The following is a 15,752-nucleotide window of genomic DNA, read 5'->3' on the forward strand; positions in this document are numbered from 1 at the left end:
TAAAGAAAATGTGGCAGACATAGTTAGTCGACACCCTTATTCACCCTTAATCCCAACACTCTTATTCAGTCTCGAGAGTGGTGGCGTGGTCCAGAGTTTCTTCACACAGCAGAATGGCCATGTCAAGAACAAAATGAGCCAGCTAATATTCCAGAAGAGAAGAAAGTCATGATAAGTTTGGTGGCAGTTCATGAAACAAGCTTTATGAAAAGGTATTCATCGTTAAATAAAATGTTGAGAGTAGTAGCATATTGTTTGCGATTCAAACATAATTGTATTTCCAAGAAATCAGAAAGAAAAACCGATAGTCTTGACGCTTCGGAACTTCGTTTAGCGTTACACAGATGTATGAAGATAGTACAACATACTACCTATCATCAAGAAATATTGAACTTGCAGCAACAAATGGAAGTTTCAACAAAGAGCCCAATCAAGGATCTTTTTCCATTTCTGGACACGAAAGGAATGCTAAGAGTAGGAGGAAGATTGGAACATTCAAACTTGGAGTACGATAATAAGCATCAATTCATCCTACCTGCAGGACATCATTTCACCCACCTGCTGGTCAAAGAAGAACATACAAGATTGCTTCATGCAGGACCACACCTTCTTATTGCATCTTTGCGTACCAGATATTGGATTCTAAGATCTAAGAAGATGGTCAAGGCAATAGTACACAGTTGTTTGGTTTGTTTCAAGTGGATATCAACAAGTTCATTACAGTTAATGGGACACTTACCCAAGGAGAGAGTAAATGAAGCAAGACCATTTGTACACGTGGGAGTGGACTATGCAGGATTCTTTTATGTCAAGCCCACAATTCGCAACAAAATTCAAATGAAAGTCTATGCAGCGTTGTTCATCTGTTTAGCCACTAGAGCAGTTCACATAGAAGTAGTTTCAGACTTAACTTCTCAAGCCTTCATAGCAGCATTGACGAGATTTATTGCTAGGCGAGGAAAATGCTTATATATCTGTAACGACAATGGTTCAAACTTTGTTGGCGCCAATCGATAATTGCAACAAATTTTTGAATCCAAGACTAACAGAAACGTCATCCTGGAATACTCAGCTCAAGAAGGTTTAAAATGGAAATTCATTCCAGCCAGATCTTCTCACATGGGTTCATGGGAAAGTTCAATAAAATGCATGAAGTACCACCTGCGGCGTGCACCAGGAACACCAAGTCTGACATACAAAGAGTTGAACACGTTACTTATTCAAATTGAAGCCATTGTAAATTCAAGACCATTGACAGCCATTTGCAACGATCCTACAGATCCACAGTCCAGGACATTTTTTGATGATAGCTACACTTCTCAGCCATCCGGAATCAGATCTACTGGACACACCTATCAACAGACTAGGCAGATGGCAACGGATTCAACAAATGAAGCAGCATATTTGGAAACGTTGGTCAAGGAATTACCTCAGCCAGTTACAACAAAGAAGAAAATGGAAGTCAGCTCAGCCTAATCTACAATCGGGCATGGTCATATTGTTAAAAGAAGACAATGTTCCTCCTCAAGTGTGGAAGCTAGGTGTGATTAAAGAAGTTCATCCGGGCAGTGATAATTTAGTGCGAGTGGCAACTGTGAAGTGTAAAAGTGGCATTTTCCGGCGCAGTGTTGTTAAATTAATTCCTTTACCCCTAGAATATTAATTGATTGTGTCCAATCAAGGAGGGGAAGGATGGATAAGCTTGCATATGTGCATTATTTTTATTTATATTAGTTTCATATCTGGTATATAGTTTAGTGGTATTAGTGAATTCTTTGTGATTCTTTTAGTGATTTTTTGGTGAGTTTTAGTGAGTTGTGTTTGTATTGGCGGGCAACAGTGCCTTAAGTGTTCTATTCAAGTTGTGTCTCTGCATTCGACAATGTGTTGTGAAGTGCAACTAGGCAAGCATATCCATTCATCGTTTTAAAAAAACATATGTATTCATAGTTTTTAGAGAAACACTCATGTTCATTAATATACAAGATTTACATGTTCTTAACGGTGTTTTAGAGTGCTACTCAATTTATGTGTGACCGAAGACAAAGTATGATGGTTTAGCAAGCAACCATATGTTTTAGCAGCAAGCAAGCAACAATTACTGCAGAAAGAAGTTAAGATAAGTAATTCATTGTACTAATATTTATTATATGATTATATTAACATATGAACAAAGCATGTCAGATTTATTATATTAACGCATGTACCTTTAAATAAGAATTGAAGCAAGTAACATCTAAAATATTCGTCAAGTCTTATTTCTCGTTCCTCCATGATATCTGGGTGAATCAGTAAAATGGGTTTAATCATACAGTTCATTAGCTGAGGATGTGATATGCGTGACTTGTAAATAAAGTACATAAACATATCACCTCTTTATACATCATCAGTTTTTGATGTTGTAAGCGGCATTGTATGTGAAGGCGGATTGACTATTTCGCGGAGAGGTACACTTGTTTTACTATTGGGATCCATAGATTGTAAAATGTACAGAAAAATTTGGGCTAATTTTTAATTTGCCCATTTCATGTCGAAAACAGAATCCAACCAACCCCTGCAGGGCTTCTAACCCGTTCCTACTACTACTACTACTACCCCTATTCCTACTCCTACTACTACTGCTAGTCCTACTCCTACTATTTCTTATACTATGGATCCGTATAGTAAAACTGCGCACCTAAGAACATAATCTAACGTAACTTAATGTAATCCAACCAAATATAACCGAATGCAGTATATTTTGCTCCATTTTTTAATTTTCAAATTGGTCCGGCGATACAGCAGTAATGCCATATTGTCGATAACACATTAATAATCAGTATTAGTAAATAATTAGTTTTTAATATTCTGTAAAATATAAATTTTACACTTTACCCTTGTGAATTACTATTTCTAATTTATATCCCTCAAGAACCGACAACCAAAAGTCTGTGCATCACAATATTTCGTGCTGAGCTCGCACCCGTACCAGACTCGTTAAAGTCTATGACTATATCACCTTTGGCCAATATCGGATGAGTTTAACGTGTTTTAATGAAATTTCTTGACTTTCTAAGTTCAAGTCCAAATGTTCTGGACAGTATTTTGAGAAAAAAATACTGCTACCAGCTAGTCAGAGCATCAATCGAACTGTGTACTATCAGAAGTTGAGCCGTGTTCAAGAAACAACTCAAAACTCTGAAGCCAGTACTTCTGAATCGCAAAGGGGTCCTCCTGTTACAGGACAACGCTAAGCCCCATGTGGCAAGGATGATCCACAGCACCATTCTACACTTTGGATGCGAAACACTATTGTATCCGCCATACTCTCTGAATACTGCATCATTCGATTATCACCTGTTCTATTCCTTGGACAATCACGTTAAAGAACGTCAGTTCAAAGCCATAATAGAGGTGCAAAATGCACTTGATACCTTCTTCGCTTCACGGTCCACGAAGTTCTACCACGATGGAATACATGGCCATTCAAATCGTTGGCAGAAGGTCGATGCTGATGTAGACTATTTTTGATCTTCCAGGTATATCTTAGGTTACATATCGATGTATGAAGGTGTTGGGTGAAAAAGCGACAGATCTTTCTTGGTTATCTTTATAGTTAATAAGCTTGTCAAGATCTACAACCTTCCCAAGTTTGGTAAAATTTGGATGAGTTCCATCTTTGGCGCTTTAATGAAATTTCTTGATTTCACTTATTCCAAACCTAACATTGGTAGCTAATAACTCAGGAACAAAAAGTCTGAACACCATAATATTTTATACTGAGCTTCAATGCATACCAAGCTATTCAATATTTACGATCCTATCAACTTCCGTCAAGATCATTTGAGTTTAATCAAATGCGTCTTAGTGAAAGTTTTTGACATCACTAACTTAAAACACAAATTTGATTAGCAATAAATTTGGAACCAAAGTCCCAAACACCATAAAATTTAACATGTGCACTAAATACATCCAAGTCCATAACCGTACTAATTTTGGTCGTGATTGGATGAGTCTCGTCAATAGTAGGCACTATACACTATCCTTTCATTAAATCCAAATCCAAGGGGTTCACGGTTGCTCACTGTTAGAACGCTTACCTCTTGTGCATTTGATCACAGGTCAAATAAGTTCGTGGCAGATAACATCGTGTCCGTGAGTTTTCCCGGGGTACTTCCATTTACTCCCACATTATCATTCCACGAATTCCCAAAACTTTTCGAGAAACGAAAAATCATCGAAAAACAGAAAACGATTTTTTTCGAGAAACGAAAAACGATTTTTTTTCGAAAAAACGAAAAATCTTTGGAAAAAACGAAAGTTTTTCGGAAAAACGAAAAACGAAAAAAATCCGAAAAGCGAAAGATTTTTTGATAAAACGAAAAACGACCAATGAAAAATGTTTCGAAAACCGAAAAAGAGAATTTTTTTAGAAAAATGAAAAAAATTTTCGAAAAAGCGAAAAACGAAAAATGAAATTTCCGAAAATCGAAAAACAGATTTTTCGAAAAAGGCCATCCCTAGTCATGATCAGAATTACGATACTAGATAGTGTAATATATCGAGCAATAAAAAGATTTCGTAACTATTGATGTGTCAGGTAAAACGTGAATTTGCAATCTGTGACGTCATTGTCGATTGTTACACATCGGTTTGGTTCGCGATTCATGACGATCTCAATGTTGAAACCTGTGTTCTGATTGGTTCGTCATGATGTCATTCATTACTTTCCTTGTTTCTGATTGGATGATAGTGATGTCATTTCAATGTGATTACATTTCTGACCTAAATAAAAATCTAAATTTCATTTTTCAAATCCTACACCAACTTCAACTCTGAAGTGAACAAGGTGTATTTTTTTATATCAGTGTAAATTTATCGTCACGAATTATTCCTAGAACAAATTTAAGGTAAATCACAAGATATTTGGAATAATAACATTGAGATGTTATCCTCACACAAGTTTATCAAGCTTTTCGAAAACCATTTTTATCCAATATCTGTGGGTGATGAGTGTCATAAACTACGCATGAGGATAACATTATCACTAACACACTGTTATCAATTCTACTTTTACCATGAAATATCTTTTCCTTTGACTATGACGGAAATGAATGATCATGGAGGAACAAGAAAATGGAAGGAAACGGGGGACACGATGTTGTTCATCATAAAGCGGGAATTGAATCAAAGACCTCACTCACCAGCGGATATTGCCCTTTAAAATTATTGTTTCCATGTCAGCGGTGTGTATGCTTACCACTTAGCTTAGTTTTGAAAAATGCAGGAGAAATTGAAAAAATGTACTTTTTTCGAAAACTACGCAAGAGAATAATATTGTTAAATTCCCGAAAAAGATTTGACAGCGCCCCCTTTTAACAACCACACATGGAAAGCAAACCCACCAATTATTGAACCAGGACTATCGACGTCAAATTGCAAGTACGCTAACCGCTTAGCCACGAGGAAAAATAGTACATGAATATTTGGTTAAAAGTTTTACACTATACTGATTTTGTTTTCTTTTTCGTCTTGACAATTACATATGCGAAACCTTAATGTTTGATGGATCTCTTAAACTTACAAACGCATAATTTTAAAGTTGAAAACATGCTTACGCGTACTTTGTCACATTTCAGTGCAGTTGGAAAACAATTTCATACACGCATGCATTCTTTTTGCATGTAACTGGACTACAGTATCGTAGGCCAGTTACATGCTGCTGCAATGTTTATTACTTGGTCTCGGGTTTGATTTCCAATATGACAGAAATAAAATACTCATTTCTGCAACTGAATTATTTAAGACAGGGTCGATGAAAAAGCGGGCGAAGAAATAAGATATGTTTATATTGTCAGTTTATATCCGTTCATCAATAAGTGAGCTAAATCCACTGCAGGGCATCCTAGAGTTTATCTACAGGAAGATTAGAATAAACCACCAATAAATATAGTAAATTTGCTCATCAAAAGTACGATATTAGCAAGTCACCACCTTTATCATGGTCTCCTTCCATATTGATGCAACAAGAAATTACTGTTTCCACTGTGTGCTGCTTTTGCCGAAGAAATTAATCCTGCCCCTACAGCAACGTGCGCGCAACTATCAGGAGCGATGCCTCACTGGAAAATGGGTATCGTATGAATACAAAGGGAAATAGAATTGGAATATCAACCGATGGAAATCTTTGAAATTTGGGACTCTGACATTGAACAATATCACCCCATCACAAACAACAGGCGGTTTGTTCAAGGAATAGATCAACACGTTTCTAAAATCGAAATGGGAAGCTTCTGGATGGCCAAGTATATGTGTCACCGAAGAAGAGAAAACGAAATTTATACAAATCGTCCTGGATCGTGAAGGCAATGCTTTGGACCGAGTAAAAATTGAAAATAATCCTGCACGACGAAGATTGTCTAAGCTGGCGCTAACCCTCTATGGGGAAATCTATCGCAACGTTCAAACTTTAGCCAGACCACTATTATTGATCAGCCTGAAGAATTTTATGAAAAACTAACTTCCTCCGATATTGAACTCAATCCAATGACACAAATCGATGATACCATGGTGTATGCGTTCTGGGGGTACAACGAACATATCCCTGTTCAAACTCGAGACACCAGTGACGTTTTAGGAACGTTTATAACATGTCAGGCACGTCTGGAGCTGTACGAGTATCTGGAAATGTTGCAGGAAGGTGTATTGTATTTTGAAACGGATTCTGTGAAATTTACAGGAAAGCCTGGGGATTCAACCATTGAACCTTCCACTTATTTGGGGTGTTTATCAGATAAGATAGATTCTTATGGACAACGAGCCTACATCAAGATATTTGTTAGTGGAGGGCCACAAAATTATGGTTTAAAAATATATATTTCAGACACCAATGTCACCAGCTATATATGCAAGATTACAGGATTTGCATTAAACTACGACGCAGGACATTTAAATTTCAACTCCTTAAAATAAATTATTTCCCACCAAAGCCGTGAACAGGTCACCATTACCATCCCTTATAAAATTTGCATGACCAAAGACCATACCATCGTGACTCGCAAAGAACAAAACAATCTATAGCATCCAGTACACAAAACGACGATTTAGAGAACTGAATTCGTATGATACTATTCCGTACTCGTACGTTAAAAAACTACAGCTGCAGCAAGAAAAAGAAGAAGAAAACAAACTGTAAGTAACTGATGAGGCTACTTTTCCATCGTCATGAGTCCATTGTAACATAGTCGTTTCGTTATCATAAAGCAGCAACATCATCATCTGAAGAAAATGCAGTCATCTCGTACGCAAAGGAGGCCATAAAGCAGCAACACCATCACCTGAAAAGAATGCAGTCATCTCGTACCCAGATGAGGCCATAAAGCAGCAACACCATCAGCGGAAGAAATGCAGTCATGTTGTACATTCCAACCCAGAGGAAGGAACTACGCAGAGAGTGTTACACATCCATCTTTAAATACTAAGTTTTCTTTCTCTCTTATCAATATTTACTCATTTTCATCTTACAGGAAAATAAAATTCGTAAAGGAATATAATACTTCTTCTTTTGAAGAAATCAATATTTACTCGTTTTCATCTTTCAGGAAAACACATTCGTACAACATGTAAAGTCATATTTTGCTTCTTTTTCTTTGCAGGATAGGTTTGCAAGACTCGAAGAAGATGACACGTCCAACGTGTTCATTGAACTTGATTCTCCACTTATCGTGTTAATAAAATTCTATGAGAAAACCAAATACCTTTCGTTAAAATACAACGAGTTGAAAAATATTTGTTTTATTATTTCTTGAAACTCTACTTTCCAGAACACTGATTTTCATCTCGTTTTCAAATAATGCCTAAGCTTGAAAATTTGATTTGAGAATATGACTTTGAATATTTTAAAATTAAGTGTGTTATGTTTTTATAAAATTTAGTTTTTCAAAAATTTAGTTTTCCAAAAATGGTTTAACTTTTTCGTTCCAAGAAAGTTTGATTTCAAATTTAGTTTCCAAAATTTGTTTTTTAATTTTTTTGTTCGATGAATTTAAAAGTTTATTTCAAGAAAAGTTTGATTTGAAAATATTTAGATTTGATTTAAATCTTTTAGTTCGAAACTTTTTAGTTTCTCAAAATTTGGTTTTAAATTTTTAATTCGAAAAACACTTTTAATTCAAGAAAAGTCAAACTTTTTAAACTTTTAGCTCAAAAAAATTTAGTTTTGAAAATTTTGTTTAAAAAAATAGTTTCATCTTTTTTGGTTTGAACATTTTGATTTTGATAACTGTATAAAAATTTTATTTTCAAAACTTTTAGTGTTTCAAAATTTTTAATTTTGAAAATTCTTGCACTCAGCGGAACAGTTTCGAAAAGAATCGTGGCAGTTTAAATTTTAAAAATCTGGCAACACTGTTTCCATCAACGAAGCACTTAGTGAGCAACAAAAAGCTGAGAGTTTAAAAAATCGCTCAAACCCACAACAATGTTCTGTAAGAGCTCTTACAGTGAACGAATCAGATTTAAGCAAAGGGTTATCTCTTTGTTTACTCTACGAACGACAAGGATGTGTATTTAAGATGGACCTGGACACCCCGCGTTTCAGCATTGTTAGAGAATAAATGTATCCTTTCAGGTCACAATAAACAGCCTCGTTCAAGATCCATCAATCATAATTGAACATTGATCCTCAAAGTTTCCGATTTTAAACATCCAAGGGAACGAAGCTACTCCTGAACAATATCTTTGACTTTTGACCTCTGCCAAGAGTTCAAGTACCTTTGCTCTATGGTAGATAACAACCCTTTTCCAAGACACTACACGAGAACATGTAAGGCGGGATCTCTCTCTATCAAGGTAAGGAAGAGGGTAAAAATCTTACCGATAAAAAGAAACGATAATATTTAAGGTGGGGTTCAGAATCGAGAAAAATTTGCTGAGTCGGTTCGCTATAGCGGATCTCTACTACTATTGACGTATGCCAGTTACCTTCACAAAAAAATGACATTCCAATTTCAGAGAATTTTGGGTTTTTATGACGCAATTCATTCTGAGGTGTCTATATGGACATAAAATATTGTTTTTATGTTTGAATTAATGAGCCAGCGGTGCCTCATGGCAGCCCGTGTTTATTATACCATAAGCCTGGGCCGACGTGTACCACCGGTAGCGCACAACCATTTCGTCAAATGTTTCCGATTTGAAGCTTAGGTAGTTTGATGAATACCTGCATAATGGCATTACTTGTCAAAGAATTGGTGGGTACTCTCGCAGATATTTTTCACACTGCATATATTCACAAATATCAGCTTTATTACAGAAAATGTGTATTAGTTCGTTTGTATTTGCGTTCAGAGATTATTTGAAGTAGCTGAAAATAGTATAATAGCCGGTGCTATGGTGGTGCACTATCAAAATTAGGTAAATACTTGTAACTAATGACCCAAATGGCAACGTACAGCCACGGATATCAGAATGAAGATCGTGTACAACCGGTGGCGCACGTCAGAAATTAAAGAAGAATGTCATGCACCACCGGTGGCTCACGGTGGGATTTTCGAAAAGCATAGCTTCTTCATTACTGTCAGCTGTCGGGATGAACGTGTTAAAGATAAATAGACCTTTCTTTTTAAGAAACTTAAAAGTTGAATCTCCAAAGTAACCTCCGCATGCACCAGTTTCTGTTCCATTGCAGCTTAGGTGTCGTGGAGGCAATCAAGTATGTCGCTCTAGAGAGCAGAACACATCTTTTAAACTGCCCTATCATTCAAACAAAACAGTACCCTCTGTTGATTTTAGGTGTCACACTGTAAACTTGAGGTCCTCTGCTTCCTTTTTGTTCACAAATTTAATTTACAGAAATGGGATAAGTGTTTTGAGTCATTGTCATTATGTATGATGAATCCAAGAACACCGAGGTTCGTCCCAGATACAGGACATGTCTGTTTGGTATCTGTTGCTATTATACTTTTCTCAATTTCGAGAATCGAGAGAAACACTTATATGAATTTATTAGTAAAATTAGGAATGAGATATTAGAATGTGTAAATTGAAAGTTTTAAAACGACAAAAATGAAAATAAAGTAGAATTGATGGAGTTTAAAAATCAATAATTAGAAATTATTTACTTTTATGGGTAGAAGAGAGACACGCATGTCCATTTAAGTAATAAAGTACAAGTAAGTTATACATAACTTTCGAAAGGAAATCTGGACTAATAAAACGCTCAGAAACATGATTAACCAAATAGAATAAAAGTCACAGAATAGTCAACTATATATTCTAGATAAAATATTATCGATAAAATTGCGTGTACTATGTTTTCAAAAGACAAAAGGTGAAACATTGAAACTATAGCAATACATTCTTCTGAAGAAAGAAAATTAAAGAAAAGCAAAAAACAATACAATACAGTCGCAGCTAAGATATCAATTATAAGCATGTTTATAAACACATAAACATATAAACAATATTTATCAACATACAAACGATCTAGTTTAAGGTTAAAACACCTATTGAAACTATATAAATAATTTTGGATAACATGTGCAAGTATCAACTTAGAAGTCTTACATATATTGGTTTTAGAAATGGTGGATACAATCACTTGTAATATACTGATTACTGAAACTTACACTTAGTTTCAAGTATACAGTTTGGGACTAAGGTCTACGGTCAGTGACTTACCAGGAAGCATATTTACAAAAGAACAGAACAACTCAATCTTAAAATAATTAAATACTTGTCGGGTCGTTATATATATATATATATATGTAAGACCTGCAAAATAATAATTTCATAGATCCTCTAGGTAAACTTCGGTTTTAAACATTTACTGCAAGAAATTAGCTGTAAGGCTTTACGAATTGTATACAAATTTGTGATTATATTATTTACATTAATTTAAATGTGTTATTTATTGTAAAATACTGAAGTCTATGAACGGTAAAATTAACAAATCTATACATAATAAGTATTTCACTGGAAGTATGCATAAATTGTTCTTGGGAAAGCAGTTTACGAAATGATATAATATTTTAAAGAATGTTTTGTGTGAAAAATGGTGTACTCATTAGCGATATTTCGAACTGAATTTAAGACCTTCAATATTTCAACTGAGAATATGAGAATTTCTTCAAGAATATAATACAGGAACTTGTTTAGTTAAAAGCCTTCGAACAGATAATACAAGGCATTCCTTATTTAATATAAGGACTCAGAGTAATTTCCATAACCACAGCCACACATCGCCATGGGTAAACGTCGCAGGAGCCTACCTGTTGAACGTGCTCGATGAACCAACAGAATTAACTTGCACGAAATATCCTGCACTTTCAGATGTATAATCTGAACTTTCAATTATAATGTTCTTAATGTAGTGCAGGGTACTTTTCTAGCACTATGTTTAGCTCTGTACAAACAGTGATTATGTTAGACATTTTTGTGTTAATGCTCCCAAAATTGTGGGAAATTTCTTTATTTTTCTACTAAAACAGCTGTTTTATTAGATACTTATTTATTGCTTTTGAAGAAGCCGATCCAAGAGGGGACGGCTACGTTCAGTATCTTCTCATTTTAAAAAGAGAAGTGTGCTTCGTACCACTTTTATGTTTCTTCTGAAAGGCTGCCATCGTTTATAGAAATTCATCCCAAGTCTTCTCTGTGTATCAGTGAAGCGTAAAATATGTTGTATATAAAAATACTTATTGAAGAAATGCAGCATTGGCTTTTGTTGCGCTCAGAAGTCCTTAGAATTGTTCAGCTGAAATGTGTTCAAGAAATGTCAGATTACTTCTGATTGACTTTCTTCCCTTGAAAAGAAACGAGTTTCTACCAGCTTACACGATTTCATAGATTGCAGCTTGTACGGCTCTAAGGACAACATTTAGAGCAATTATTCTAGCAATTGCTGAGATGAGCAATATGCATCCCAGTATATATACTAAAGCAAAACACCTATTGAGTGACGTGAATTATTAGGTAATGTACCACGTCACTTTATTGAAAATTAGTAATGAAGTTTTTGACTGTTGCACAAAATATTGCTACCTCTCTACGATGTACAGTGTTCAGAGCACAACCGTCGCAACATCACTAAATTCCCGTTATGATAATGCAAATGTCTATTGAGAAACAAGATATCAAATTCCATTATTTGAATAGTATTCTATTAAACTGGTAGTATACTTGCCAAATGAATATGAACTTTACTGAAAACAGTTATTTTATTGGAGATAAGTAGTCTTCATCCAAAAGTAAGTACTTTGAGAAAATTAAGCTACTTGCACGTCATTGTAGATGGTACTTTGATAGTACCGAGTTAGAACTAAAACTTCTTCTTAAAGTTAGAAACATTATAACAAGAGACTAGTGATGAGTGCAAGAGTCTTGGTCCTGCAGTTTTTGCAAGAGTCTTGTATTCAAGACCAACACCAAGGCCAGAAATCCCGATGCATGACCAAGAACAAGACCAAGAGGTGCAAGACCAAGACCAAGACTCTTGCGCAAGAGTCTTGAACAAGTAGCGGTACTACTTGAATATTCTTATAAAATAAAAACAGAAGCGGAACATCATTACATCTTCTACTTGAATTTCTTGGCTTCAGTAAAATATGGAGTGAATATATTCGCAGTGAATATATTCGCAGTAGTTTATGCAATCCATGTGCGTCGATCTGTCCCAGTAGCATATAGCTACAGTATGTTTTCTGAACTGTTTGTTCGCATTTTCTGTTTTCAAGCCACACAGGTGTAATTTTAAGCCATGTGAATTTTTTGGTGGGCAAACACCGTGTACATGTGTTTTCTCGGATTTTTTTCGTTTCCTTTTACTTTCTTCATTCCATCATTTCAGTCACTTCTCATCATCACCTTCTCGCTAAGCCTTTGTGCATAATCATGGGACGTCATTTCGTTTCAAAGCACATTAGTGGTGTTGTTCCAAAACTAACGAGAAACGTAGTATTGAACATCGGTAATTCCGTACACCATAGGTGAAGAATAAATGGGTATGGCCTTCGCTCCGAGACTCAAGCATCCGTTGAAATTTTTTTCAAAATAACATTTTCAAAACATTGACAAAAACTTAGTGCATGTGACCGTAAGTTTGATTTCCCTAACTGCAAGTGATGTGACTGCAAGTTTGGGCAGATGCTTATACGTTGAATAATTGTTTATCAATATAACTTTTAGCTTCGTTCGGCATACGGCACATTGAGGATAGGGGAACCGGTCAAAACCCCCACAGCCAAAACACCCACACTCAAGAAATGTCAAAACGCCCACACAAACGGTCATAACCCCCACACAAATGGACAAATCTCCCAAATACACGAACGGTCATAACCCCCACAGCCAAAACCCCCACACTGGTAATCGGTCATAACCTCCAACGGTCATAACTCCCACACAAATGGACAAAACAGCCACACATAGCAACGGTCACAATCCCCACATAAATGGACAAAAAACCCCACACAAATTGACAAAACTCACACATGCAGAAATTGTCACAACTGCCACACAAATGGACAAAACCCCCACACAATCGGTCAAATCTCCCACACTCTGAAATGATCCTGGTTGTATGTCTTGCCCTTGTACATTTTAATAACATTTTTTATTCCACTTAAACTGATGTTGCAACTGTTCTTCTTGCACTGTTTTGTAATGACAGAAACACTAAAGTGGGCGTCGTAAAGAGCCGCAACAAAGACGTGCAATCACGATATTTTTAGAGTGTGGGGGATTTGTCCGATTGTGTGGGGGTTTTGTCCATTTGTGTGGCAGTTGTGACAATTTCTGCATGTGGGAGTTTTGTCCATTTGTGTGGGGGTTTTGTCCATTTATGTGGGAATTGTGACCGTTGCTATGTGTGGGAGTTTTGTCCATTTGTGTGGGAGTTTTGACCGATCGTGTGGGCGGTTTGGCATTTCTTGAGTGTGGGGGTTTTGGCTGTGGGGGTTTTGACCGTACGTGCGTTTGGGAGATTTGTCCATTTGTGTGGGAGTTATGACCGATCGTGTGGGCGTTTTGACATTTCTTGAGTGTGGGGGTTTTGGCTGTGGGAGTTTTGACCTAGACCCGAGGATAGAGCGATATAACATTATATACAACAATAAATCTATATTATAAAATTGAATGTAACTATGTTTGTGATTCCTAATTTCTTGAACCACCTGAACGATCTCGATCAACTTTATAACATAGATGAAATTTAGGCCTAGGAATGATTTCATCATTTCACTTTGATAGTAAAGCTTAGGAGAGAAGGAGGAGAGAAAGTTATAAAATAATAAAACTTAACTCTTCAACCAAACGACCAATATCGATAAAATTTTTAATATAGATGAGGTTCAAGCCTGGAATGATATTTGTCAGTTCACTTTGACGAAGCAACATAGGGGAGTAGGAGAAGAGAGAAATATACAAAAATCAAAATATATAAATAAAAATAAATGTGACTATGTTTGTGACTTAATAAATCTTGTGCCACCCAACCGATCTCAATCAAATTTTTAACATGTATGAGGTTCGGGACTGGAAAGTTTTTTCTATAGTTTCACTTTGATGGTAGAACCTAGGGGAGGAGGAGGGGTATATATATATATATATATATATATATATATATATATATATATATATATATATATATATATATATATGTGTGTGTGTGTGTGTGTGTGTGCGTGTGTGTGTGTGTGTGTGTGTAACTTTTGAAACACCCGACCGATCTCGATCAAATTTTCAACATAGATAAAATTCAGACCTGGAACGATTTTTATCATTTTACATTGATGGTGCAGCTTAGGGTGGGGAGGGGAGATATATTTAAAAATGATCAAAAATGACTGATATTAGCCCTTTGGTGATCTTATGGTAGAATTTGTACCATACGGGGTGTTTCATGCTACATTGCGTTATAACTCTCCTATTTGAGCTTTTTCGTCCGGGTTTTTTTTGTTTGTTTTTCAAGTCCAGAGGCATTGCAGAAGACATTACGGATGGTTTCACACCTTCTTGTGTCGAGACATAGGAGGTGATGACGTCATAAGTCTAAAATTTATATTTTCGTGTAATACTTTTTTGGGGAGGGTTAAGTAAAGTATTTTTGGCGGGCTTATTTTTGCACGTAGAAGATAGAAATTTTGCACAAACATGCAGTCTACCGAGTAGTATTTACCAGATTTTCTCTTCAGATTTCTGCGTTAAAACAGGGGGGGATCCAGAGGGTCAAAAAGTGGAAAAAAGTTATATTTTTACCCAAAAATTCCGTTTTTCCTCATTTTCCCGCCGTAGATACATGATGGAGACAAGTGAATGGTACCGCCTGAAAGGCAATTCTATTCTGAAGAGAATGATGAGCGAGGCATGACCCTAGGGTAATTAGGGATGTCTCAGGGAATGTTTAAAAATTTCCCTCTGTATACGGGAATATGAGACATTGTCGGTATATTTTTTTGGCGGGCTTACTTTTGCACCTGGAAAATTGGAATTGTGCATAAACATTCAGCTCACCGAGTAGTATTTACCAGATTTTCTTTCAGATCTCTGCGTTAAAACAAGGGGGTCCAGAGGGGCTAAAAATTGAAAAAAGGATATTTAGACCCAAAAAATCCCGTTTTTCCTCATTTTCCCGCCTTAGATACATGATGGAGACACGTGAGTCATACCGTCTGAAAGGCAGTTCTATTCTAAAGAGAATGATGGAAAAAACGTGACCCTAGGGTAATTAGGGATGCCTCAGGAAATTTTTTACCTGAGATCATGGTGTTTTACGG

At 36.0% G+C, this 15,752-nt stretch overlaps 1 protein-coding gene across 1 annotated transcript; it reads left to right on the top strand.

Moving 5' to 3' along the window:
• Window positions 1-231: 231 nt before the first annotated feature.
• LOC145685434 (uncharacterized) lies at window positions 232-1,017 on the top strand. Its single transcript, XM_081757829.1, has one exon. It carries the CDS (start codon window positions 232-234, stop codon window positions 1,015-1,017), a length of 786 nt encoding a protein of 261 aa, XP_081613955.1.
• The last annotated feature ends 14,735 nt before the right edge of the window (window positions 1,018-15,752 follow it).

This window comes from Thermobia domestica, chromosome 5 (genome assembly GCF_964235325.1).
Source record: "Thermobia domestica chromosome 5, izTheDome1.hap1.1, whole genome shotgun sequence".
Lineage (NCBI taxonomy): Eukaryota > Metazoa > Arthropoda > Insecta > Zygentoma > Lepismatidae > Thermobia > Thermobia domestica.